Source organism: Ursus americanus, chromosome 5 (assembly GCF_024610735.1).
Source record: "Ursus americanus isolate L20-20 chromosome 5, mUrsAme1.1.p, whole genome shotgun sequence".
NCBI classification, from domain to species: Eukaryota; Metazoa; Chordata; class Mammalia; order Carnivora; family Ursidae; genus Ursus; species Ursus americanus.
Window position 1 is genome coordinate 34,056,582 of NC_142131.1, and position 27,716 is coordinate 34,084,297.

At 43.9% G+C, this 27,716-nt stretch overlaps 1 protein-coding gene across 2 annotated transcripts in view; it reads right to left on the reverse strand.

Moving 5' to 3' along the window:
• The window catches only part of LOC123800257 (uncharacterized), a 265,278-nt gene that overhangs the window by 49,913 nt on the left and 187,649 nt on the right, over positions 1-27,716 (reverse strand). For both annotated transcript variants that reach the window (XR_015724483.1, XM_087862091.1), the window contains one exon: positions 17,499-17,608. Coding sequence is in view for 1 of the 2 variants with exons in the window: in XM_087862091.1 (XP_087718217.1) it covers positions 17,562-17,608 (47 nt within the window). In the remaining variant the exon portion in view is untranslated. The remainder of the gene's footprint in view (positions 1-17,498; positions 17,609-27,716) is intronic.

A 27,716-nucleotide genomic window follows, 5' to 3' on the forward strand; every position in this document is an offset into this window, starting at 1 on the left:
ACTGTGGGCTAATGCTCCCTGATTCTGTGAATTCAGCGAAGGGCCTTTGACCGCTTCAAATGGAGGGCGGCTGCCATCTGGGGCAAAGTAATCATTTACACGGCCAGCCACATCGTCAGCTGGAATCACATAACCTGGAATTCACATGGGCCAAGTGTAACACAAAGCCTGTAACAAGGACTGTTTACTGTGTGCCAGGCCCCGTGCTAAATTCATTTCCCACATTCTCTCATTTCATCCTCCCAACAACTCAATGAGGTCATTAGCTCCCCCCTACCAATAAGGAAATGTTACTGCCGAGGTCACCTTCAGAGGACATGGTGGAGACCAAGTTCGAAGACAGGTGTGTCTGAATCAAAGCCCATCCATCATGGTCTCCATCAGTGTGCTATACTCCCCCTCCTAGCTTCCCATACTTTGGATGCTGGGCTATTTCCAGTGCTTGGCATAGATGGAATTGGATGCAAGCTTGATAATTATGAAAATGACATGTTTTTATTGGCCCTTCTTCATGAAGCCATCCCTCACCCCAGGTCCGTCCCGTTTGCCGACAGCACACCCACAACTGACCCCAGCATGGCTCACCCTGCATTTACTTGCAGCTCTGTATTCAATCCACCTTTCCTATAACACTGTGGGCAACTTAGCATGGGGGAAGGAGGGTTCCTCGCACAATGTCTGATACATAGTCAATGTTTATAGAATGAATGAATGACCTAAAATATTTGCTGAGTAAATTATAAAACAAAATAACAATGGAGCCGCTTTATGCAATGGAGAGAGCACCAGATGCCGAATTGGAAAACCTGCCCTCAAGTCTGGCTCCCTTACGTGTTAATTGTGTGCGTTTCTTGGCTTCTGTTGCTTTGTCTACAAATCAGAGCAGTTGGACTTAAATTCCTCAAGATCATATCCAAATGCTGACATTATCTGAGTTCATGCTCAGCATGAAGAAATGGCCATCCTCAGACCCAGAGTTCAAGGGCTTATTTCCCGGGCCAGATAGCCCCCCCCCCCAGCTCTGCGCCACCACTGCCACCCCCAGTGCCCTGGCTACTTCTCTGCCCAGGTACTAATATGTCCACCTCATCCCTTTGGCTTGAACCTTACTCTAGGCTCTTTCTAACTCAACCTCCTCCTTCACTACTCACTCATCTCTTCCTACAGACCTGGTCCTCAAGGTAACCCTCCTTCCATTGCTCCACCCTGTGTGCAGGACCCACTCAGAAACTTTGACAGTTCTAATGAGAATGTCAGTCTCCATCTTAAAATGATTCCCCAGACCTGTAGCATATCAGGAGATACGCATGAAGAGTTTACATCTAATTTGCCGCTGGGAGGTATTATTAATGTATTTGAGTAAGCAGATTGGAGGACATGCTGCAATACTCGTATTACTAATTAATACCATTCTAGCATGCACACGATTAATTGGGCACTTCCTATCAAGTAGCCTTGATAAGACAGTGTAAGGGCAGTGTGTGAATTAAATCAGAAAGTCACTCAATCACCACCCAGGGCACACAGGCAGGCACCTGGAAAGGCAGGTGTGGAGTGCTTCAGACAGAAAAAATGCCCTTTCTGCTTTACATTGTATGCAAGTCTCTTTAGGCCAGAAGCAGATGATGGCAGGGATAGCAACAGAGCCAGCAATAACAAGGGAATTCTGGTTTCTGAATCTGACATACATGGGAGGAAATTATTTAAATTTGTCTTTAAAATGAGGAGGAAAAGCCACCCTGAGGCTCATTTGCAAAAAGCTTTGTACTGCAGGAATAAGAGGAAACCACAGGAACTAAGGATACAGAACCTGAAAAAGAAAAGGCCTAGGCAGGGAATGCCAGGCCTTCCCATATGTGAGTGGTGGCATGAGGACAAGGGACCTGTCTGTGCCCCCCCGTAGGGCAGGGCAGAGCAGGGGGTAGTATTTGAACTCCATGTGAGGAAGCATTCTTTAATGATTTGAGCTCTGGGGTAGTGATCTTCCAGTCCCCAACAATTTCAAGTTGAGCCTCGATGGCCAAATAGCAGGATTGTCACAAATGGGCTTCAGTCATATGGATGGGCTCCGATCAGGTGAACTGGAAGCTCTGACCCTGCTGTCTGACCAGATTTGCTCAGCATCCCACTGCTGAGCCTAGAGGCAGCTGGCACCCGGGATTCTATCCCGGGCCTGGATGTCTTTGTTTTTAAAATTCTTTCCACATCTTTATTGTTGGTGGCAGGTATTTTGGTTCCTAACACCCTTCCTCTTTGCTGTCTTCCCTTACAGAGGTTGCAAGAGTTGAGTCCTTGCTTCCCCAGCCTCCCTCCGCAGCTGGAGGTGACCATGTGACCCAGCCCTGGCCCATGAACATAACTGGAGGTCTTGAGGGAGGGAGGTAGCTTGTGAGGCCTCTGGGACTCAGGTCCCATCAGGAAATGGAGGCCACACTCAAGCTAACTCAAGGAGGGTTTCACAAAGAAACGATTTACGAAGGCGTGGCAGGAGTATGGAGCCTACAAGGGCCGCACAGTACCCAAGGTTCGTATCAGTAGACCCAGAGGACTGAGGAGAAGGAGCAGTTAGCCGACCCAGAAGGAAAGAGCTCTGTGGAATGGGCTGCCTGGAGAGGAGCCGCGGCCTTTGGTTTACGGCAGAGCCAGCCGCAGGCAACTCCATGACCCTGACAACAAGGACGTTTCAGAGGACCTGACAGAATTCTCTCCCCCGCCGGGTACACTGTGACTGTTGGACAGCTCCGTGTGGACTGGAAGGCAGAGGGCCCAGCCCTTCCAGTCAGAGAATCCTGCTGGCTCTGTAGCTATGCTCAGCTGTCTGCCCACCATTCACTGTGTCCTTTATTCAGAGACGGTACTGTGTCCTTGATACCCTTCCACCCAATCACTGTACAACTACACCGGGTGTAGGAACTCATCTTGCCCTCAAGTGGCTTACACTCTGAACAGATAAACAAGCACACGTACAGAGAAGACTCAGAGGATGTTCGAGCATTAAACTTCATGGCAAGAGCCTTACGCCATAGAAATTAAAGGTAGGTATTGGTCAGTAGGGGCAGTGAGACCAGAGTCAAAATTCCCTTCCCACTGCATAGGAGCTGAGTGACACTGGACAGCACTTAATCTTCCTGAGCCTTAACTTCCCTTATCTGTAAAATGGGAAGAAGGACGTTCACCTTCATGGGCTGTTTTAAAGGTTACAGATTATACACATAAATTACTATATAATGATAACATTCTTATAATATTTATTATATACCAGGTACTGTTACATAGATGAACTCTATGAGGCAGGTACTATTATCATCCCCATTATATATGTGGGAAACTGAGTCACTAAGGTGTAAATAACTAGCCCAATGTCAGTAGCTAATAGGTGGCAGAACCAGAATTTGTACCCAGACAGACTGCTAGAAGCTGTCTTACCTACTACACCATACCGGCTAACACAGTAGGTGCTTAGCCATCCATCACTGTCCCTACTAGAACCACCATCTTCACCACGACCCCCAGTATCACCATCACTAGCGTGGGCTAGACTATTTGACAAAGTTTCCATCAAGAGTAGCACCTGGGCCTAAAGGTCAGAGTAAGACAGTTAAGTGAAAAGACGAGAGGACATGCTAGGGGAAGCAACAGCACAAGCAAAGGTGAGTGTGGCCCCGGCCCCAAGAGGGACAGGCAGCCTTGCCCAGGAGAAGCATGGCATGGCCTGGGGAGCAAGAAAAAAATGCCCAGATCGGTGGGGATGGGGCCAGACCTCAGAAGCACCTGAGAGCCATGCAGAAGCATCTGGGCTCGATGATGGCCACGGGGGACCAGGCCAGTGCTTGGGCCAGGCCACGTGACATGCCAGAATAGAAGGCCTGTTTTAGAAAATCAGCTAGAGAGCAGAGAAGCCAGCCCTGGCAGGAAGGCCAGCAAGGACACTGTTGGTAATAATGAGGTCTAAAGGGACGGAAACATGGAACTGGAGAAGTAGGGCAGATGTGTCACTGTGAGGGTGCAAATTTGGTGGAGACAAAGGAGTCAATGAAAGGGAATGAGGAACAAAAAATTAAATGCTGCCCCCTAGCTTTACCAGGGATACCCCCGAGAGGACGTACAGCAGCATTCCTCAACTTGCCCTTCCTTGGCTGGTCTCGCTCAGCCAGGCACAGGGCAGCTCGCCAGTCCTGCAGAGGAGGGCCACCTGCAGGACGTGTGCTACATGGCCTTGAGGTCTTGTGACACCAGAGTAGAGCATTCTTTCCTCCTCCTGGAAAGCAGACAGAAGCAGCACACTCTGCCCAGGACTCTCTGAAGCCCTTCCAAGAGCTGAGCCGCATTATCTGCTGCGACACAGAAAACACATACTCTCTAAACATCTCTTGTTAACGATCCTTTTGTTTAGAAATCATGAGCGCTTGCTCTTTTGATACAACCCACATGCCTACGCATTTTTTAATGAAAAATGAGGGGAAACCATGTCCATGTGCGTCCAAATAAGGTAAAAGATGATGGAGAGTAGATGTCACGGTGGCTCTTGATTTCTGCCCATAGTGAAACAAGAACGGGGTCAGAACATTCCCTGCCCTCAGAACCCAACTGCAGGGTCAGTTGTTGCAAACGCACAGCTCATCAGCAGACCATATTGCAAAACCTCCCATAATCTGTCCCTGTCACCAAGTGAGACACCAGCTTGAGCATTTTGAGACGATTTTGAAGGACTGAATGATCCTACCTTGTGGGGAATACCTGGCATTAAATAAAAGGGAATAAGGAGCAACCACAACTCTTTGTTCAGTCACCACTTCTTGACATCTTCTATCCTCCCCTTCCCTGTGGCCACAGCCCCCTTGGACAGAACTCTCCTCCTGTGATGGCCGAGGCTGGGGAAGCTCCGTCCAACCTGGCAGCAGATTCCAGAGACACGGGCCAAAGATGACAAGGGATCTCCACCAGCTGAGAGGCCCTGCCCAGCACAACAGAGACCCCACCCAGAAGTTTGTTTCCTCCTGAACAACCAAGCCCAGCTCTCGAGGCAAGGAGAAATTAGATGAGTCTGACAAGATTTGTACTGTCAGAAAGCAAGTTTTATTTTTACCCTCAAGCCCGTGATCTCCTAGGTGTCTGCAAATTGAGGAATTTTTTTTACCCAGATGTAGAAATCAAGTTATTCCACTTTGCCTTCCTGCCTGCCCTTCCCACATGGCGTTGGCTTTGGTGGTTAGAGCTGGCTGACCTCTGCAGTGTCTGAACTGAGCTGGAATCTTCTTGCCTGTGCCACTTTCAAACCATGCCAATCCGGGTGAGGGTTTTTGGGGTTTTGGGGGGGGTGTTTTTTTACCCTTTCTGGCTCTCAGTTCCCTTATCTGTAAAATACACAGGGTTAGCCTAGGTGGTTTCTATGGTATGAGAGAAAAGAAGGACAAAGGTTTTTAAACACATCTATTTTAATGCAATCTGTTTTGTCTTTTCTCCTCCCTGTTTATAAAAAGGGCAACATCTTATTTCTGTAGATCAAGAACATTTGCCACATTTTGGAAATGTGTGGTCTTTACCAAATGGAGGGAATGAGTAATGGAGGGGAAAAATAAGTAGAGAGTACAAGAAATGAAACAGTCTGGTTTGCAGAGACTGAAACACCCGGCCTTTCGCTTCAAAGACCCAGCTTTGCAGACCCCTGGGCTTGGCTCCCGCACTTACACCTGGCTGGTGTACCTCTCAGCCACTGGCCTCCGTGGGGAGCACCATCTGAGGCCCTCTCTCTCTGGCTGTGCCTTCCATGTGACTTGACACCTCCAGAGTTATGAGCAGAGTCACACTGCAGAGCGTAAGGTCCTGTAAGATGACCTTGCTGGGCTTTCTGAGGGACCAGGGGGTGGCAGGACAAAAATTCTGCCCTCCTGACCAGCACACATCAATCAACAGTATGACAGAGGGACTTGCAGTAAGTACAGACTTTGTGAGATAATCACCAGCTCTCTAGCAGTTCAGAGGAGGGAGGTCAGGAGAGCCGGCAGAGGCTCAGGGAACACCAGCCATCCCTAACACTCCAGGAGCCAAAAAAGAAAACGTTACCTCCAGCAACCGAACTAGTGGTCTCATTGTTCATTCAAGCCTTTCTTCTAGTAAGACTCTCTCATGAGACCTACTATGCTCCAGAAGGGAAGATAAGATGAATAAAACAGGACTTCGCCCTCCCAGACACTCCTTCTGATAGAAAAGCTGACAATAGATGACGCAAGTTCAAGTGCTTTACGTAAGTCTACAGAGATGTGCAGCCGTCGCCATCAACCAGTTTTAGAGCAGTGTCATCATCTCCACAAAACCGTCACTCTCATGTGCAGTTAGTCCATTTCCATCCCCAGCCAACCACGTGTCTACTTGCTATCCCCACATCTGCCTTGAGTAGACATGACATAAATGCAGTCACACAGTGCACGGTCGTGTCTGGCCTCTTACACATAGCGTAAAGACTGTGAGGTTCATCCATGCAGTAGCCTGTATCAGCACTTCTCTCCTTTTCAACCGAGTAATATCCCACTGTATGGATACAGCACATTTGCTTTACCTACTCACCAGCTGACGGACACAGGGATTGTTTCCAGTTTGCGTTATCCTTATGGATATGCTTGCTATGAACATTTGTGTGCAAGTCTTTGTGTGAACAAATGTTTCCATTGCTCTAGAGTAGAGACCTAGTAGTAGAATTGCTATGCTGTATAGTAAACTTGTGTTTAACTTTTTAAGAAAGTGTCAAACTGTCTCCAAAGTGGCTGGACCGTGTTGCGTGTGTGCAGCAATGTAGCAGGGCTCCCACGTTCCCACATCTTCGCCAGCATTTGTTATCAGCTGTCTTTTGACTATAGCCGTTCTATTGGGGGTGAAATGGCATCTCATGGTGCTTTGAATCAGCATTTCCCTCATGACTAATGATGTCCTTAGTGACAATTCATGTATCTTCTTTCCCCACCTTTAAGTATGAGGGTTTATTAATGGACTAATGACGTCCTTAGTGACAATTCATGTATCTTCTTTCCCCACCTTTATCAAAATCAACTGACTTTAAGTATGAGGGTTTATTAATGGACTCCCAGTTTGGTTCTATTTGAGTTATATGCCTATCCACGTCCCAGTATTACACTGTCTTAATAATTGTAGCTTTATAGTATGTTCTGAAATTGGGAAGTGAAAATCTTCCAACTTTGTTCTTTGTATTTCTTCACAAAATTGGTTATTCTAAGTTTTTGCTTTCCATATAACTTTTAGGAATAGCCTGCTACTTCCTATACAAAAAAAAAAAAAAAAAAAAGGCTGGAATTTTTGTAGGAATTATAGATCAACTGGGAGAAAACTGCCATCTTAACAATATTGAGTCTTCCAATCCATAAACATGAAATATATTTCCATTTATTTAGACCTCTAATTTCCCTCAGAAGCATTTTGTAATTTTCAGTGTATAATCTCACACTTCTTTTGTTAAATTTATTCCTAATCTTTTTTTAAAGATTTTATTTATTTATTTGAGAGAGAGAGAGAGCACAAGTGGGGGGAGGGGGCGGCAGGCAGAGGGAGAAGCAGGCTCCTGCTGAGTAGAGACCCCAACGTGGGACTCGATTCCAGGACCCCGGGATCATGACTTGAGCCAAAAGCAGACACTTAACCCACTGAGCCACCCAGGTGCCCCAAATTTATTCCTAATCTTTTTAATGATAATGTTAATGGAATTGTCTTTTTCTACTGTTCATTGTTTATATAGAAATATAATTGATTTTTGTCTCTTCTGACTTTGCTGAACTTGTTTATTAATTCTAATGTGTATGTGTGCATTCCTTAGGATTGTTAACTAATCATTTTTATGACCTACAGCCTAACAGTAAATAAGACAGAAGGGGAAAAGTAGCGGGGGGGGGGGGGAGACAAGAACTCCAGAGGCTCAATAGTCCAGGAACATTCAGGGTTAGGGGTGAGCAGAGCCACACATGTCAAAATACAATAACCACACCATGGTATTAGCAGCCTGTGATACTTAGCCTCCCAAAAAAGAAAAAATAAATTAGGTTCAATGGCTACTATTCAAGACAACTAAAGATACATGACTATCTGTCCACCTAAAAATACCATCTGTGGTGTTTTTACGGTTTGGCATTTGCTGGAATACATCTGTCTCTTCTAGAAGGTTCACTAAGAGATGCTTTCTGAGGTATTGCTATTTTCTCTTTCTCCTGAATCCAGGATCACCTTGGCTACCAGGGCCATCAGACAATTTCCCAGTGGTTCCTACATTCCCCTATTTCTTGGAAACTTCTAAAGTTAATTTGCCTTAGAAAATCATCTCCTGCCACCATGAAGGAGTTTGCTAAATCTGAGTGGAGGTATGATGCTCCCTGCGTGTGTTCTCAGGACAAGGGCCTGTGAACCAGACCCAGGGAGAAAATACTACAAAGGAAATTAATACTATGGAATGACCTCCTCACGGAGGGGAGAAGGACGCCAGTCTGGAGCCATTAAAATGAGTTAAGTACTGAGACACAGCACTGCCCCTGCCTCCAGGCAGGCTTGCTCTGTCGGCTGGCCTCCCATCAGCTCCGACAAAACAGATGGGCAGGCCCGAGGGACAAGGAGGCCCGGGGTGCGCCAGAAGCAGGTGCAGACCAGTCTTGTGCAAAGCGCCTAAGGGACTGCCCAGGAAAGAGGCCCTGGGGTGGGCAGGGAGAAGCCCAGCTGTGCCTGCCGCAAGGTCCAGGGACCTATCAGCTGTGCGCCTTAGAGGGGCAGGGAACAGTCCAAGGAGTCCCTCCTGTTTCCACTGGTAACTTTCAGGGTATGAAGGGGGTGCTGCTCTCTGTCAGTCTCTCCTGCAGTCCTCTGGGAGAGAGAAATGAGACAGTGTGTGCACAGACATGAGAACAAAGATGCGTATCACCACTGATGCTCTGGGCACGACTCTCAGCTCCTGCTGGCCCTGAGGTCCTGGGAAGATGCTCATGCCTCCTCCCATCTCCTAGTCCTGTCTGACCCCTGACTCCCTAGGCCCATTCTTACTCTCAGTTCCCCCTCTGCCTCCCTGGAAAATTTGCTTTGGCTTTTCACAGGCATCCCTCTAGCAAACAGCCAAAGTAAATACCAGGTCGCAGTTCACAGCAGCCCATGTGAATCCGAGCCGCCGAGCCGCAAGGAGCCACGGAGCCTGCCTGGCTCCCTGTCAGCTGCTGAGCCAGGTTCAGGCAGATCAGACAAGAGTTGACTCTGGGCTCCAGGCTCTGGCACCCAACCTAGGCACTGGAGAACCTCATGCCACTTCGCCTCCTGGTAGGGAGAAGACAGTCCAGCAAGAGGGGACAGCCACTGTCTAGGCCCTGGCAGCCCCAGCTGCACCCTTCCCCAGTAAGCCACACCCCCGCCCACACCTCACCCACACCCTGTCCAGTCGTTCCTGGGTGTTGGCTGAGCATCTGCTTCTTGATAGCCTGCCCTCCTCACACGAGAGCAAGGTAAGGAGTGGGCAGGAGGGGGTGTCAGTGCCCAGGAGAGGAATCAGAAACAACCAGAAACAGAGACAGTCTAGATTCCTACCCAGAAGGCTTTAGAGATAGCCAGAAGCTAAAAACAGTTAGGCTGGCAAATAAGAAACCAAGCTGACAGGTAGACAAGCTTCCTGAGTTGTGAAACGATGACCATAGTCCCTGGGTTCCCGGAGCACTGAAGGAGAAGGCTAGTGAACGCACCAAATATTTGCTCTCACACGTTGGAGAGCAACTGGTTAAGCGGGACTGAGGTGGTGGGACCCAGCCCGCTGGGGGCAGGGCAGATAAAGCACCAGCCTCGGGCATCTGTGGGAGAGCTAAATATGGGAACTCCAAACCAGAGCACAGCCTGTCCCCTGCCAGGCAACGAACAGCAGCTGTTTCAATAACAGTGTAGGAACCTTTCCTGCTTCCAGCATTGCAAAGGACCAAGGTGTTCCACACGAGTGGATCTCCCCTCAAATGGCAAAACGTGATTTTAATAACTTCAAATAATAATCCTCACATCAACACCTGTGGCTCTTGCCATTAAAAAAAAGACAGCGAGAAAAGAATGAAGCCTGTGATCACAACTCATTTATACAACCAGTGAGCACAGACCAGGTTCCTATTATGTGCTAGGCACCAGAGTGGTTATATAAATTCCTCAGGCATGAATTGTGCTCTGTAAAAGTTTGTGAGGTGGTTGAGGATATAAGCTCTGTACACGAGCAGCCATAAAACTAAAACAAGGGAGACGATGGCACCTCACAGGAGACTGCTATTAGGAGAGATCTGAACCAAATGCTATGAGGATACATTGATGAGTATATGTCTATGTATTTCCCAGCTCTGTCTACTGGGAGAGCCTAGAAACTCTGACAGCCTAGCAGTCACAAGCACGCCAATGCCCAGATCTTGGTTTCTAAGCAGGAACCATCGATAAATACTAAAATTAATGGAACAAACTTTAAGGGGAAACATACTTTCAAAGTATTTATCTACAAATTTTCTAACTGTTAGGATGGTTTTAACATATGATCATAAATTCTTTGATAGCCAGCCCTCCGGGAATTAGTGCTCCATCCCCTTTGGTATAGGCTAGATGTAGACTTAAGTCTAATGAATTATGTGTGTAAAGAGAAATACAGTAACATTACTGTGGAAAAACCTGGAAAATATCAATGTTAACAAAATGATCAAGGTTAACATCACCAGTGATAAATCATGTTGATATCATGTGCCCACTGATATCAGGAGATGACAAGAGCACTTCCCCCTCTGTGATATTTCCCAAAAATCCATAACCTCAGCCTATAAATGAAAACACACCAGATAAACCTAAATTGAGGGACATTTCATAAAATATCTGACCACTACTCTTCAAAAGCTTCAAAGTCATGAAAGCCAAAGAAAGACTGAGGAACTGTTGTGGTTTGGAGGAGACTAAGAAGACACAATGACTAAATATAACGTGGTACCCTGGACTGGATCCTGAAACAGAAAAAAGACATAAATGGAAAAACTGGGAAATTAGAATAAAGTCTACAGTTTAGTTCACAGTATTGTATCAATGTCAATTTCTTAGTTCTGATTAAGGGGCCATGATTATGCAAGATGCTAGCATAAATGGAAGCTAGGTAAGGAAGGGCATACATTTCTGTAGGCAAGCCAACACGAATCCGGAGCTCACAGCCAAGTGTACATGTTAGAACACATCCCAAGAAGTACAGCAAAGCCTTTGAGATCAAATCATATAAATCACTGCTCAAGTCCCAGATTACCCGTGAGTGGCGTACACAAGGGGCAGCCCACAAAAGCACAGCGAAGGCCTTGAAAACTGCATGGGCAATGGAACCACCATTCTCAAACTTCACAGTCTAAACCTCCCTGGCATGATTGCCTGCTAAAACAAAATGCTCCACATTCTTTGGAGGATTTTAACATGAGCCAGAGTCTTACTACTTAATGTACAAACTGTCTTGGATATCATCCAAAATTACCCAACAAATCAAGAACCAGGAAAATCTGACCAATTCTCAAAGGAAGAGACAATCAACAGATGCCAACTCTAAGATGACCTAGACCTTGGAATTAGCAAACAAAGACCTTAAGGCATCTATTATAATCACTCTCCATGAGGCAAAAATGAAGGCTCTTGAAAGGAATAAAAAGTTCACAACAAAGAGAAACCACAATAAGAGAACTAAATGGAATTTTAGATGAGAAATACACTATCCAAAATAAGTTCACTAGAGAGACTCAAATAATTGGAGTTTGTCTTCAAAAAAGTAAAAAGAGCCAAAAAAAGCATTCCTTAACTTGAGGATACATAAACAGAAATTCTCTGATCTAAAGAACAGACAGAAATGCTACCAATTTCTGGTTATTAATTTTGTATCCTGCAACTTTATTGAATTCATTTATTACTAATTCTAGTAGTTCTTTTGTGGAGTCTTTAGGGTTTTCTATGTATAGCATTACATCATTTGCAAATAGTGACAGTTTAACTTCTTTTTTACCAATATGGATAACTCATTTCTTTTTCTTGTCTGATTGCTGTGGCTAGGACTGCCACTACTATGTTGAATAAAAGTGGTGAGAGTCAACATCTTTGTCTTATTCCTGATCTTAGAGGAAAAACTTCGTTTTTCACCAATGAGTATAAATGTGGGTTTTATTTTGTTGAGATATGTTCCCTCTCAACCTACTTTGTAGAGAGTTTTTATCATGAATGGATATTAAATTTTGTCAAATGCTTTTTGTGCATATTGAGATTATCGTATGATTTTTATCCTTTGTTTTGTTGATATGGTGTATCTTGTCAATTGATTTATGAATAGTGAAGCATTCTTTCATTCCTGAAATAAATCCTACTTAACCTTGGTGAATAATCCTTTTACTGTATTGTTCAATGCAATTTGCTAATATTTTGTTCAGAATTTCTGCATCCATATTCCTCAGGGATCCTGGCCTTTAGTTTTCTTTTTTTCTTTTTCTTTTTTTTCCATGGTGTCCATCTGGTTTTGGGATCAGGGTAATGCTGGCCTCACAGAATGTATTTGACAGCTTTCCTTCCTCTTCTCTTTTTTTGGAATAGTTTGAAAATAGGTATTAGCTCTTTTTTAAATGGCAGAATTCACCTGTGAATCCTACCGTGTGGTCCTAAACTCTTACTTTTTGGTAATTTTTTTTATTACTGATTCAATTTCATTACTAGTAATTGGTCTGTTCAGATTTTCTATTTCTTCCTGATTCAGTTTTGGAAGAATTTTATGTTCCTAGGAATTTACTCATTTCTTCTAGGTTGTCCAATTTGTTGGCATATAAATTTTCATAGTATTCTCTTACAATCCCTTGTATTTCTGTGTTGTCAATTGCTACTGTTCCTCTTTCATTTCTGATTTTATTTATTTGGGTCTTTCCTCTTTTTCCAACTAAATTTTGTTTATCTTTTCAAACAACCAGCTTGTGGTTTCATTGATTTTTCTACTGTTATTGTAGACTCTACATCATTTTTTTTCTGCTGTGATCTGTATTATTTCCTTCCTTCTATTCACCTTGTACTTTGTTTTTTTCTTCTAGTTCCTCTAGGTGTAAGGTTAGATTCTGTTTTGAGTTTTTTCTTCTTTCTTGAACTAGGCCTATAGTGCTATATATTTCCCCTTAGAACTGTTTTCACTACAGCCCAAAGATTTTGGACCATTGTGTTTTCATTTTCATTTATCTCCACGTATTTTCGGATTGCTTTGTTGACCCACTGGTTGTTTAGTATCATGTTGTTCAACCTCCACATGTTTCTGTTTTTTTCCATTTTTTTTTCTTGTCACTGATTTTCAGGTTCATACCATTATGGTTGGAAAAGATGCATAAAGAACTTGCACAACTCAACACCAAAAAAATAAATAATCCAATTAAAGAATGGGCAGAGGACCTGAATAGACATTTCTCCAAAGAAGACATACAGATGACCAACAGACACATGAAAAGATGCTCAACATCACTCATCATCAGGGAAATACAAATCAAAACCACCATGAGATATTACCTTACACCTGTGAGAAGAATGGCTAAAATCAAAACTCAAGAAATAACAAGTCTTAGTGAGTATGTGGAGAAAAAAGAACACTAGTGCATTGCTGGTGGGAGTGTAGATTAGTACAGCCACTATGGAAAACAATATGGAGATTCTCAACAAATTAAAAATAGAAATATCATATGACCTAATAATTCTACTAGTGAGTATTAACTCAAAGAAATAAAAAACACTAATTTGAAAAGATATATGTGCCCTTATGTTTAATGCAACATTATTTACAATAGCCAAGATGTGGATTTATCCATAAGTGTTTATCAATAGACAAATGGATAAAGAATATGGTGTGTGTGTGTGTGTGTGTGTGTGTATATATATATATATGGAATATTATGCAGCCATTAAAGAGAGATTATGGTTTGTACAACAACATGGATGGACCTAGAGGGTATTATGCTAAGTGACATAATCAGACCGAGAAAGACAAATACCATAGGATTTAACTTATACGTGGAATTTAAAAAACAAAGCCAATGAATAAACAAAAAGCAGAATGAGACCTATAAATACAGAGAACAAACTGATGGTTGCCAGGGAGGGGGTGGAGGGATGGGCAAAATGGATGATGGGTAGGGAGAGATACAGGCTTCCAATTATGACATGAATAATAGAAATAAAAGGCACAGCATAGGGAATACAGGCAATGATATCATAATAGCAATGTATCATGACAGATGGTAACTACACTTGTGGTGAGCATAGCATAGAGAAGTTGATGACTATATAGAACCCCGAAACTGATACAACATTGTGCCTCAACTGTACTCAAATAAAACGAAAATTAAAAAATAAAGGGGCACCTGGGTGGCTTAGGTGGTTAAGTGTCTAATCTTTATTTGGGCTCAGGTCATGATCTCAGGGTCATGAGACTGGGCCCCACATGGGGCTCCATGCTGGGTGTGGAGCCTACTTAGAATTCTCCTTCTCTTTCTCCCTCTCCTCCTCCTCCACGGCACTCACATGTGTGCGTGTGCATGCTCTCTCTCCAAAAAAAATTTTTTTAATTAAAAAATAAACAAGAAGAACAGACAGAAAATAGGTTGAAAACTAACGGAGCCTCAGGACCTGGGGAACAATATAAAAAGGTGTAACGTCCATGTGCTCAGAGCCCCTGAGAAGAAAAAGATATTGGAATGGAAAAACGTTTTTGAAGAAATAATGACAATATATTTCCCAAATTCAGTGAAAGACATAAATTTACAGATGCAAGTAACTCAGGGAACATCAAACAGGACAAATCCAAATGAAACCATCATAATCTAACCGAAAAAACCAAAGGAAATAAAGAAATCTTGAAAGCAGACAGAGACAAATGACATGTTCCAAGCAGGAGAATAAAAATTTCCCTGCAGATTTCTGACAGCAAACATGCAGACCAGAAAGAGAACTGTCAACTCAGAATTCTACATCCCATGTAAATATCCTTCAGGAATGAAATACAGATATTCTCAGATAAAGGAAAACTAAAAGCTCCCATTGCCAACAGACTTGCTCTGAAATAAATGGTAAAGGAAGTTCTTCAAATAGAAGGAAATGATCCCAGAGGGAAAATTAGAACTTCAGAGAAGGAAGAGCAACAGAAATGGTAAACATCTGAATAAACATAATAAACTACTTTTTTCCTCTTAGGTTTTCAAAATGTGTATGACTATTAAAAGCCAAAATTATAATATCATTGGGGAGTGGGGGCTCTTAACGTATGTAGATTTAACATTTGTGACATATATAACATAAAGGAGGAAGGGTAAAGAAGCATATATAGTTGTGAGGTTTTTACATTCTACTTGAAATGGTCAAGTCTTCAATTTAAGTACAATGTGGAAAGTTAGGTATGCATACTGTAATCCCTAGAGCAACCACCAGAAATAAATACAAGGAGATCTAACCATGAGCAGGGCTGCCTGACCCCTTACCAGGTCTGACCTAGACAGTTCTCCTATCTGAGGCTATTGGAGGCTATGGGGAGTGACTGTCCCCATGGCTCCCCCAAACCATCATTCTGGGCTCAATGAGAAGCTCCTCTCACTGCTTCATTTTCTAATTTCCCCCATAACTGTGCAACAGTGGTTGTTCATAATTCAATCCACGTCCCCATGTTGTAAAGCAAGGAAGAATGTGAGTAAATTCAGGCCCTTCCAGTCCTGTTCTCTGATCTTGCAGATGAAGAGACTGAGCGCAGACAAGGAAAGTTATTACTTGCTCAAGACCCCACAGCAAGCCACTGTTAGAGCCAGGCCTGGAGCCACATCTCCGAACATCAGACACACCACTGAAAAACCAGAGCTCTGGGGCTCCTTCTCCAGCTACCAGAGAGCAAGGTTTTATGTCTGGCTGTCCTCCAGGACTATTAATAACTGACAAATACGCAGACTTTCTATACATGAAGCACTGTTCTAAGTTTGTCTATCTATCTATATCTCCTATCTATTTATTTATCCACACTAAATCCTCACATTCCTCCCTTGAGGTAGACACTATTATTCTCCCTGTTTTATAGAAAGAGAAACTAAAACATTGAGGAATTAAGAAACTTGCCCAAGATTATGCATCTAATAGGTGTTGGCTCTGGATCTGAACCCACATCTGGGTGTAGCATGTGAGTTCTGAATTGTTACTGTCCTCCCCTCAGGAAGACCAATTCAGGGCAGAACTCTCTAAGACAGTCCACGATCCAGAAGAAAATGCACCCTGGCTTCCCCGACCCACATCCCACACCCCCAGGAGCATTTTTAGCCAGGTGAAATCTGGAGGGCAGCTCTGAAGGAAATAAGTGAGAAGTAGGAGCTGACAAGAGGTGCCAGCAGCCTGAAAGGCAGGTGAAGAGAGGCGCCAGCACTGTTACTAGGCAACCTACCTCCCGCCTCCCGCCTCCCGTCCTCTTGGGACTGGAGAGTTTCCCCCAGGCTCCTCCGTTCTTTCCTAGCAACAGCTGATGACACCAGCTCCTCCTTCCCTTCCAGCTGAGTCACTGCTGTCACCAGGCATATAGTGAGGGCAGCCTGGAGCTGCCCCCAAGATCCCCAGTAGGGGCCAGATAAGGAGCCTCCAGTCATGCTGGAGTCTACCCTCACTCCCTGGTCAAGTCCAGTCCCTTGTGACCACCACGGAAGGGGGGCCCCAACCAAAAAGGGCATTCTGCCAAACATCAGCAAATCACTCCACAGCTCAAGCTCAGTCTGACGAGGGAGCCGTCAGTGACTGGCAGCGTGCTGGTGGGGTGAAGAGTGTTCTCCTCGTGCTGTTTCCCTTTTGCTTTCCTCAAAGGTATTTGCTTCACTAGTGGTTCTGTCCAGGGATCCACAGTGTGGCTGCTGGGGGGCCTCACAAATGTGTCCCTCAAGCTCCCTGGGAAGTCTAAGAGGAAGCAGATGACTCACACTGCTCTCTGTATTCCTTGTCTGATTTAAGTGATTCTTCGGAGGTGAAAGGCTATTTTCACAGCCAACTATGAAAAGCCAAAAAGAAAATGAGATCATCATGACCCAGCAAAGAGGGGCAGACTCTACTTCCTCCCCCAGGAAAGCCACTGAACGCCACTGAGCACTCAGAGTACTTTCTCTGCCAACAAGCCCACTCGTGTTGCTGTGATTCATGGTCCAGTCTCCCCACAGTGGCTTCTCTTAGCACCACCTTCCTCTCCCAGAGACATAATGGAGAGGCCACTCTTTCCCACCACACTGCCCCATTCAGCTCACAAACCATTCAGCCAACGTTTAAAAAATCAAATCGTACCATTTTCAGTAAACAGCCTCACTGGGTAGCTTGTAGAGTTTAGATTCCTGACTTCCACAACCCACGTGTGTAACATGCTAGAAATCACTCCCTATAAAGTTAGTATCATTAGGAAACATGCCAATTTTTTTTTTAACACAGGAAGAACTAAGTAGGGAAGACAAGGAAAAAACTCCTACCTTAAGTGCCTCTTCATTACAAATTGCTCAAATACCACTTTGTAAAGGTGTTAGGCTGAGTCTTCATCCCAACCAGGTCTGGAAGGCACTGAGAAGCCCACAGTTGTTTTCTGTTGAAAATAAAAGCACCCTTCAGTCACACTCGAACATTTTCTCCATTTCCAAAGTAGGACTCCAAAGCCAGGGTTACTGGGAAATACTAAGGGGGGTCTCAAATCCACTTCCCACCATTTTTTTTTAGGACATCATAGAGTGGAACCCAGAGCTCTTCTGAGGGTCCTCCAAGGAAGGAGGAGACGTGTAGGTAGAGGAGGCAGAGGACAAGGCACGTGACCTTCACAACTGTAGACTTCTCCCACTTGATACAGGAGGAAGTTGTGTTTCTAATGTATTGTCAATTTTCCAGAAACCAACAAGTGACTGTCTGCCCTTCCCCCAGCCTGGGATCCCAGATTTAGACACCTGCCCCAAGAAAGCTGGGGTCATTTTCACGAGTGTATCAGTGGAGCTCCCAGGGGGGAGCGAGCAGAAAGCTCATTATTATTCCATCCTTCTGGCAAGACACAAAAAAGGCTAGTTTGTCTTGGTGAATGAAGCTTTCCTAAGAAGGACAAAGATCTTCTTCAGTTCGTCCTCAGAACTTGTCCTCTATACTCACCTCACATGAGGCATGGAGGACTGAATAAACGCGAATGGATGAAAGGGTTGTTCCTGACTCCCACACCCATAGCAGAAACCAAAGCAGAAGGAAGGAAAGAATAATATGAGTATGTGCTCTTAGGAACCCTTGTCTACAAGCTAACAGATGACAATCGGGCCCTGGAATTGGTCTGTTCCCAAAAGAGATTTGTCCAATTGTGTCCCCATATAAACCCTTGGGTTCCTCACTGTCCATATATCACAGTTACAACGGGTGCTGCCATATGATCATCTCCTCCAGATAACCAGGAGAAGCACCGGTTTGGGGAGAAGCAGCAACAGTTCCTGCTATGTCTACCTTTCTTCCTGGTGTTGATGTTGGGACTGAGAAAGTGAAATGAGCAGAAGGAAAATTTCTTTTTTGGAAATTAGTAAAAATAATATTGTTCCGGTTACTCTTGCTAAATAAGAAGCTGTCCCCCAAATTCAATGGTTTCAAATGACACTGATCATTGATTTTTGCCCATGATTCTGTAATTTGGACAGGATTCAGTGCAGTCAGCTCATTTCTCTCCATTCAGTATCAACTGGGCAGCTTCACCAGAACTGGAGGTTCCACTCCTACATGACTCATTCAGATGTCTGGCAAGGTTCACACAGTCTGTCCGTTCCTCCTCAAGTGGCCCTTTCCATGGGGTGACTTGGGCTTCCTGACAGCGTGGAGGCTGGGTTCTCAGCGTGAGCATCCCAAGAGAAGCAAGCCAAAGCTGTATCGCTTATGGCCTAGCCTCAGAAGTCACAAAGTATCACTCCCTGCAGAGCCATAGGTCCACCCACATTCATGAAAAAACAGACCCACCTGTTGTAGACAGGGAATTACTATTGCACCAGAAGAAGAGCACACTGAATAAGAAACACTACAGCAGCCATTTTGGGGAAAGACAACCTGCCATAAAAATTAACTACAACTAATATACAATGATTCCTTACTATATTCTACACTCTGGGGTAAAGTGTTTAATACGAATTCTCATTTTAAATCTCACAACAAGCCTATGAAGCCGGTATTAGCCTGGTCCCATGTTATAGATGAGGAAACTGAGGCCTAGAGGGAAATGAAGTAATTTCTCAGCTTGAAAGTGGCAGAGCTAGGCTCTGAATCCAGCTCACTTGGGTCAAGTAGAACTCACAACCACTGGACCGCAAACCTTTCAGAACTGATGGCCAGCCTTGGTTGGGACTCATTAAAGCCATACAATGGAAAGAGAACAGACCTTGGGCATGGGAGCCAAGATTTTAGCTCTAGCTCTGCTACTCATAAATAGAGGGGCCATTTATTACATGTCACATGCTATGTGAAGCACTTTACATGCATTATCTCACATATTCCTTAAAATGATACTGTAAGGGAGTTTTTACATGATGCCCATTAACAAGTAAAAAAAAATAATAAAGGCTCTTAGAGGTGAAGTAACTTGTCCAAGCTGCACAGATATTAACTTACTGAACTGGGATTTAAAACTATTCTGTCTTACCCCAAGGCTCTTACTCATCTCAATCCAAGGCCGGAGTCCCTGGACAAGTCTCTTTACTCTCTGAGCCTCGAATCCCTCAGCTGTAAGAGCAGAAAGCTATGAAAAGCTGTTGGCTCCAATGGGTGGCCCTGGGCACAGAGGCCTGCGGTGTTAAATCCCTTTCAGGCATGGTTGCCCAACCTCAGCACCACTGATGTTTTGGGCTGGACAAATCTTTGTTATGGGGGCCGTCCTGCACCATATAGGAATTTTAGCAGCATCCCTGGCCTCTGCCCACTGGATGCCAAACGGACCTCCTTCCCCATGATGTGACAACGAAAAATGTCTCCAGACATTGCAAATATCCCAGGGGGGATGATCTTTCTCTGCCCCTCCCCCCTCCCCCCCACTGAGACCTCTGCATTAAGGTAATACTATCGTGGCCTCGAAGTAAATCCTTACAGAGGTCCTGGTGGTCAGCATCTCCTTCCCCAGAGGTCCCTCTCCTCTTACTGGTAACATCACCAGCTGGGAAGATCAAGGCGGGATCTGGATGGTATAACAAACTCACTTTTTTCCTTTTTTTGGGCCATTCCTTCACGTCAGACTCTTACCGACTCAGAAATTGGTGGCACTTCAGATGCTAGCAGTTGCCAAATGCCAGAGGAAAGCATAAACGGGCCCTTTTTCCCTCCCTCCTCCCTTTTTCCCTCCATCCCTTCTCTCGCCAACTCTCTGTCTTTCTCCTACTCTCCCCACACACCACGTCTCTTTTCATCAGACCTTTGGCTGAGCAGGGGAGATGCTGTTGCCAGGAGATCGTCTGCATTCTTGGGCACACTGCTTCCTAGCAGGCCCTTCCTCTGAGTGGAGCCTGAGCAGAGCCAAACACCCATCCCCCAGCTCCAGGCCGGCGGGCTCCAAGGGTCCAAGCTAAAAATGGATGACACTAGGCACTGCCTTCAAGAGGTCCTTGAGCCTGCCCGAGGGGCCCACCTCCCTCCCCCATGCCCTCAGGCTCTACTTGCAGAAGCACTCCTGCTGTCAACACTGAGCGATCCCCCCAAGGGAAATACCTGGAGAGATTCACAGGCTACTCAGGACCCCGTTCCTCCAAAACAGAGAGCGCTAGCCTGGGAGACACAAGAAAGGAAACACCTCACCAGCAGCCCACGGCCTCTACCTGAGTTCTCACCAGCGCACAAGGCATCGCGGATGCACCCACAGGTCAGAAGTGTTTGCGCTTAGAGCCTGACAGCTTCTACCCTTGGGTCCCACATCTACTGCTGTGAGAATGAAACCAACTCTCCTTCTGTATGGGAGCCCATCAAAACATCTGATGCATTATCATGTCTCTCAGTTCTTCACTTCCACAGGCTAAATAGCCAAATATCACACAGACTGAATATCAGTCCTGGGATATGACTTGCAAACACAGCACTAGCCCGGACATGTATCTTTGCCAGTGTCCCTTTAAAAGAAATATACTTAGAATGAAATCCACATGTTATTTATTTATTTTTACCATTCCTCTATTGCAATTAATTCCAGCAGCCTATGTGATAAACAGCCCAGACAAGTAAATTTTTGCAAGCCTCAGCTCATCCTATGACATAATTGCCCTTATATAATTCCTTCAGGTTTGTGTCATCATTGGGACATTAGGATTTGTCCCCATGTCCTTCACTGATGGGATAATTACTTCTCTTAATACTGAGTCTATATTTTTATGAACACAGCTGATAAAGACATTAGCTTCCTGGTAGGCACATCATATCTGTGACCCCACAGTGAGCTTATAGTTAACGGAAGCATTAAGGTGATTTTCACATTAACTCCTGTTAATGTGGTCAATGGTCACAAGGCCAGGCATGTGCAGTTGATTTTTTCTTTTTTAACCTAAGGACCAGACTTTACATTTGTCTCTGCTGAGTGTTTCTGTATTTGTGAATCTCAGTTTCCCCTTCCAATATATTCACATCCAAGATCTATATAATCAGTATACTTGAAAATCCAACCTTCTGTGTCTTCACCCATAATTCATGTTTTATTAATATTTTAATAAAAATATTGACTAGCATGGCCGTCAATTTTTCATTATCTATCAGAGATATGCGTCCGTAAAAGCATAGTCTCAGGCACGATCACCCAGGCAGCTAGGCATTCATCTAAGCTTAGGACCAGCGAGCCATCATTTAAATCTTTGATACAGGATAACGTGAGGAACTTTGCGAGGTGCTTATTTTTTGGAGCAGGGGATGGCAGTCCAGAAGTAAGAACTGAGCTGGGAAAGCTGGCTGAGACATCAGGGTATGGACTGGTTAGGCAGTGGCAGCCTGTTTGAGAAGGTGGAGTCAAATGGGAAACTGAAGTCAGAGACACGGAGCTGAACGCACAATGCAAACCAAGGAGACAAGACAGATCTCAGCGCCAGGATCTGCAGCCAGATGGAAATTTGTCCCCATGGCAACTTCTATGGAATACATAGGAATGATGTGAATCTACATGCGGTAAAAGAGGAATGGAGAGCAAGAGAAACCACCTGGGTCCAGAGGCTGATCTAAGTGGTTGGATTTCTGAAAAGGCTTCTTTCCAAGGGTGGGGTCCTCCTTCCTTAAAAGTGGCTCACTGAGCAGATGCTCCCAGTACAAGAATCTGACCTACATCATGTATTTCTGCAGAGCCTGTGCCAGCCCCTGGTGACCACCACTCTTTTCTCTAAGTTTTGCCAAATTGTCTGATTTGTTCTCTCTCCTAGGATTTTGCAGGGGGTGGTTTCTAGAAACAAGCATCAGGAAAAAACAGCTTTTCTTGCCTGTAGTCATTTGGAACCTCTTTCTCTTTAAAGAGAACCAAGAACAGGTTTGTGACTCCAAAGCCAATTTTTGGAGCCCTGTGATATGACTCAACTGGTCCTAAAAGTTGCATTCACTTTGTGCCGGTAGGGTCTTCTTTCCCACCCCCTCTCCTATCTTTGGACGGTGTTTCCTCGAAGTCATGTTTATTCTGCAAATTTTCAGCTTGGAGATCCTTGTCCCTGCAGAAGCAGGGAAGAAAAACAGGAAATAAGCAGTGCTGCTTGCCCTGTCATCTCTCAACATTACATCATCTGCTCCTGGCCTTCATTTCTTCATTGTTTTTGATCACTGCATAGCTTCCAAAAAGCCCTTGCTTTGCCCTCAGCATTTTCCATGAGCCTCAGCTTGCTCTGGGATCTCACCTTTCTGGCATGATCCCTTCAGGTTTAGGTCACTCCTTTGAGTTTGTCTTTGACTATATGCCCATTTTATCTTCAACAGAATAATGTATCACCACTAATATTTTATTTAGCAGCCTCTTCCGTCTCTCCTAACGGAGGTATTTTCCGTCTTAGAGCGTCTGGCTATGAGATCTTACCTCTGTTTTTCTGGCTTTAGCGCTGAGCCTTCATAAGCCCAGGCCATATACTCACAGTGCAGTTCTAGAAGGGCAGAGAACCAAAGAGCATGGCTTATAAAAAAAATCCCAACCCCAAAGGGTTGTGAGACTTCAAAACACAAAACAATAAAGGAAGATCAGAGTAACTAGAAAAATTAAGGTACTTAAAAACTCAAATTTCCCTGACCACCTGGACTGTTTGTGAAAAATGCAGACTCTTGGCCTCACCGTGGACCCCCTAAATCACTAGGTGGAAGCCAAGGCATTCTTTTTCTTTTCTTTTCTCTCTTTTTTTCTTTTAGAGAGGGAGAGGAGGGTGAAGGTGCAGAGGGAGAGAGAAAGAATCTTAAAGAGGCCCCATGCCCAGCACAGTGCCCAATGTGGCATGATCTCACAACCCTGAGATCATGACCTGAGCCAAAACCAAGTGTCCGACACTTGATCAACTGAGCCACCCAGGCGCCCACCAAGGCTTTCATTTTTAAACAATTTCGTCAGATGTTTCTTATGTACACCACAGTTGGACAATCACTTCATTGGAGGTCAAAGAAAGAAGAATAAAGTAAGCTTTGATGGTTGAAATGTATTGCAAATCAAAGCCTACCCATTTCTCTGCATACCCACATCACTATGAATTGAAATTCTACTAATTTCGAAGGGATATTTCAGCCTGTGTCAGAAGGAGTTGAACATTGGAAGAAAAAAGACCCTTCCTTGAGTATTAAAAGAGAAAGTTGTAGGGGGCGCCTGGGTGGCACACCGGTTAAGCGTCTGCCTTCGGCTCAGGGCGTGATCCCGGTGTTATGGGATCGAGCCCCACATCAGGCTCTTCCGCTATGAGCCTGCTTCTTCCTCTCCCACTCCCCCTGCTTGTGTTCCCTCTCTCACTGGCTGTCTCTATCTCTGTCAAATAAATAAAAAAATCTTAAAAAAAAAAAAAAAAGAGAAAGTTGTAGGGCCCAATTATAGAACTAGAATTTCATGCTGACATTAGAATAGTCATTCTTACATTACTGGTCTTCTTAAATCATCCCCATTCAGTTAGACAAGAACTTGGTATGCACAAACTCTAATAAATATCAGGGCATTGGATAGTAGAAACACATGAGTTTGGAGCCTGGGAGACCTTCAATGAAGTACTGTCTTCCACTTAAGAGTTGAGTTATTCAAGGTGCTTACCTACAAATGCAAAATGGGGATAATAAGACTAATGCTGAGTTCTGAGAGTAAGAAATATATCAATGAGTAATTAATATAGCTGTAAAGCACCTACTGCATATCAATTGTTCAACCTAGATTCCTTTCTCTTCTTTCCTTAGGAAGATATATGCCCAGATAGGGACTATTCTTCCCATTCCATGGAGAATTCTTTAAAGATTTCACATCCAATTTAGTGCAGTATGAAACTGCTGCAAATAGTCAAAAGTTCCAGAACAAAATGGACTGAATATGCCTTAAGTGGAGTTCTAATTTAAGACTTGTATTCAATTAATTATTCATTACCTGTTCAAATTTATTGTTGTCATATCATAATTTCAGAGAGAGTTTTCCTAATAAGGATCTACAAATTAGAAATCTCTGTTTTACAATGTATCTTGGAATTCTCTTCATGAGAAAATATTTTTGGAATACGAAGGCTATGGGATTTTGGAATTCTCCCTCAGACAAATTCCTTTCTTTTGAAATAACATTTAATCTTTGTAACTACAGTGTGAGTCCTGGGAGACTAAATCTATAATTATGGTTCTGTTCTTTTTGACTAACAACACTGGCCCATTGACAATCCAGGGCCTTCTCTGTCCATCTACACATCTATTTATGAGCTACATAACATCTAGTTTACTTGATGGATCCTTCCCTCAACTCCAACAACACCATAGTATACCTCCTGACTCCTGTTTCCAGATTGCCAGAACTTTTCTCAGATCCCTTATGGGGAAGCCTTCCTACATTTAGGAAACCCAATAAGGAATTTTGGGTTATGGTCACATCTTGTATTTACATAATGACTTCTTTGATGGTAAGCCCTTAGAATAGAATCCCAGAATGGAGCTTGCAGCCAAGCCCTATTGTATGAAAAACAAGGCCTGGAATGTAATTTTTTCAGTGTCTGTTGCTGGAGGGATGGCTAATGAAGTGACACATAGTTAAGGAAGTATCAAGGTGCTAAGTGTGGAACTTTTTTTCAGACTACAAGCAAGACGTGACATTCTTTTTCAAAGTGGAGGCTTAAAATTTTATTCTTATCACTACTGCACAGATAGAGCAGCCAGAGAGCTCTGGTAAGTGAGTCATTTTCATTAACAGTTAACCATTTTACCAATAGGTAAAGGAAGCAGCCAACATTTGCCGGGTACATTGGCAAAAAGCGGAGCTGTCTGGAAACATTCATTAGTAAGATTCACTATATAAAGTAAGTTTACATGAAAAGAAAGGGAAGCTGGGGGGGGGAAGGAAGGAAGGAAGAAAAGGAGGGGAAGGGGAAGACAGAAAGGAGAGAGAGAGAGAAAGGAAGGGATATGGGGAGGTAGGATACAGGTGCCAGTTGGTTCTGGCACCAAGTGACCTGGGGACAAGAGCAACAGGGGACCCACAGAAGAGGATGCAGATTACCTCAGAGCACAGACTTCTTCCTCGACCTCATTTGTTAAGGGTGATTGAATGTTCTGTGGTGAGCAGGAACTGGAGACTGATATGTAAACTCATTGCATGTTCTTTAAAGTTCTTGCAATTAACCGTGTGTGCCAAATTGTATCTAATTTCTAGTAATGATTTCAGTCATTCCTAATATGCTTTATTTTCATGAAACCTTTTGAGTATGTTCAAAGGAAGGTACATGGCTAGGTGAACACTACTTGTTACAGTTAAGGTTCTGATGGCAAGAACAGTAAAGTCCAAGTAATCTGAGCCCTCCCACATCCATTCTCAAAATTCTGTCTTAACGAGGCTTACTTCCCAAGAAGTCTTAGAAAATAAAAAGCAGAAGTGATCCATAAAATCAACAGAAGCTCCTAGATGTACATTTTGGTTAGTGGGTCCCTCAACAACATTTATACTGCAACTCTTTTACTTAATTCAGGAATTTCAAATAGGAAATAGGAATCAAGAAAGGAGTATTAGTCAGGGAAGGTGGTAACCAAGACAGTGCTAGGCATTTGGAACTAGCTGCTTTAACAAATAAGAAAATACAAAATGGTTCAAACACAACAGAGGTTTATTTATCTCAAAGCAAATAAGGTGGGCATTCCTCCTCAGTGGAGGCTGGCTTGTCTCCATTTCAGCCGTCATTCAAAGTCTCAGACCAACAGTAACTCTGCCACCTTCATTATATGGTTTCTAAGGTCATCATAACCATCTCTAGCCCAAGGTAAAGAGCATGGAGAAGTGTTTATGGGAGGTATCTGTAGACCAGTCCTAGAAATGGGACATATGACTTCTGTTCACATTCAGTTGGCTAGAATTTAGTTGCATGGCATCACCAAATTGCAAGGGAGGCTGGGGAATGTGGTCTTAGCTGAATGCCCAGGAATATGAGGAAACAAGTCAGTCAACAGTTAGCAGTCTCTGACACAGAAGATATATATATTTATACCCCCTATTCCTCCTCAAATCTAGAATAACAATGCTTCATTTCCAGGACCATTACAGAAAGTCAAAAGATGGTTATGTTTATTACAATAGGAATAGAGTAAGAGCTACTGTTTACTGAACACTTACTATGTTCTAGGACCCATATTAAATTCACATATTATCTCATTTAATCCTCAGACTTTGCAGACAAAATGACAGACTGAGAGAGGACAAGTGACCTGTCCAATGTCTCACAGACACTCAGTGGCAGCTGGGATCTGAATGCAGGTTGTCTAACTCTGATGGCCAAGCCCTTTACTGCCTCATTCATCATCACATCACAGAAGGACCAAAATGTAAATTGCAATCTGCTCCAAAGTTAAGCCAGGGTTCTTCTATTTTCAACATCAGGAAAAGGAAGAAATGATCTTCAGATTTTGAAAATCCACACGTGGATGAACTTGAAATAGAAAATCAGGAAAGCCTTTGGCCAAGTTTAGAAATCCCTCGAACTCCTTGGATTCTGCCATTGAAACCTTGCTTGAGCCTTTCTGGTTTATTTTTAGTTTTTACCAGGCACCATTTCCTGGATCAGTGAAGCAGGTTTAAATATTCTTATAAGTATTTTGGACATAAGTGAGATTTTTTTTTTAACTGAATGTGAAAGAAATGCAGAGAACTATGGGATGAGCATATCTAAAATAAATAAGTGCCAAACACTTAAGCAGTGAAGAGGACATATCTACCAAAGCCTGTTGGGCCTTACTGTGGCTGGCCTTCCTGAAACCTCACTTGTTCCTCCAATCTACTGTCCTTGCCCTGAGCCTGGAACCTGAAGACCCTATGATTTACTTAGCACCCTTTCCCAAAACTGCTTGAAACCCTAACAAGGATAATGCAGATCCCTAAACTCTGCAAACACTTTTATAATCTTGGTGGTTTGACCTTAACTTCCCATACTGTAATCTTCATGGTTTGACCTTAACTTCCCATACGGAATTCAACACCTAGTTAATTACTTGGGCCAAAAACAGGAGATGGGAGCAGAGATCCACCCCAGAAATTCCAGGCAAGCTGG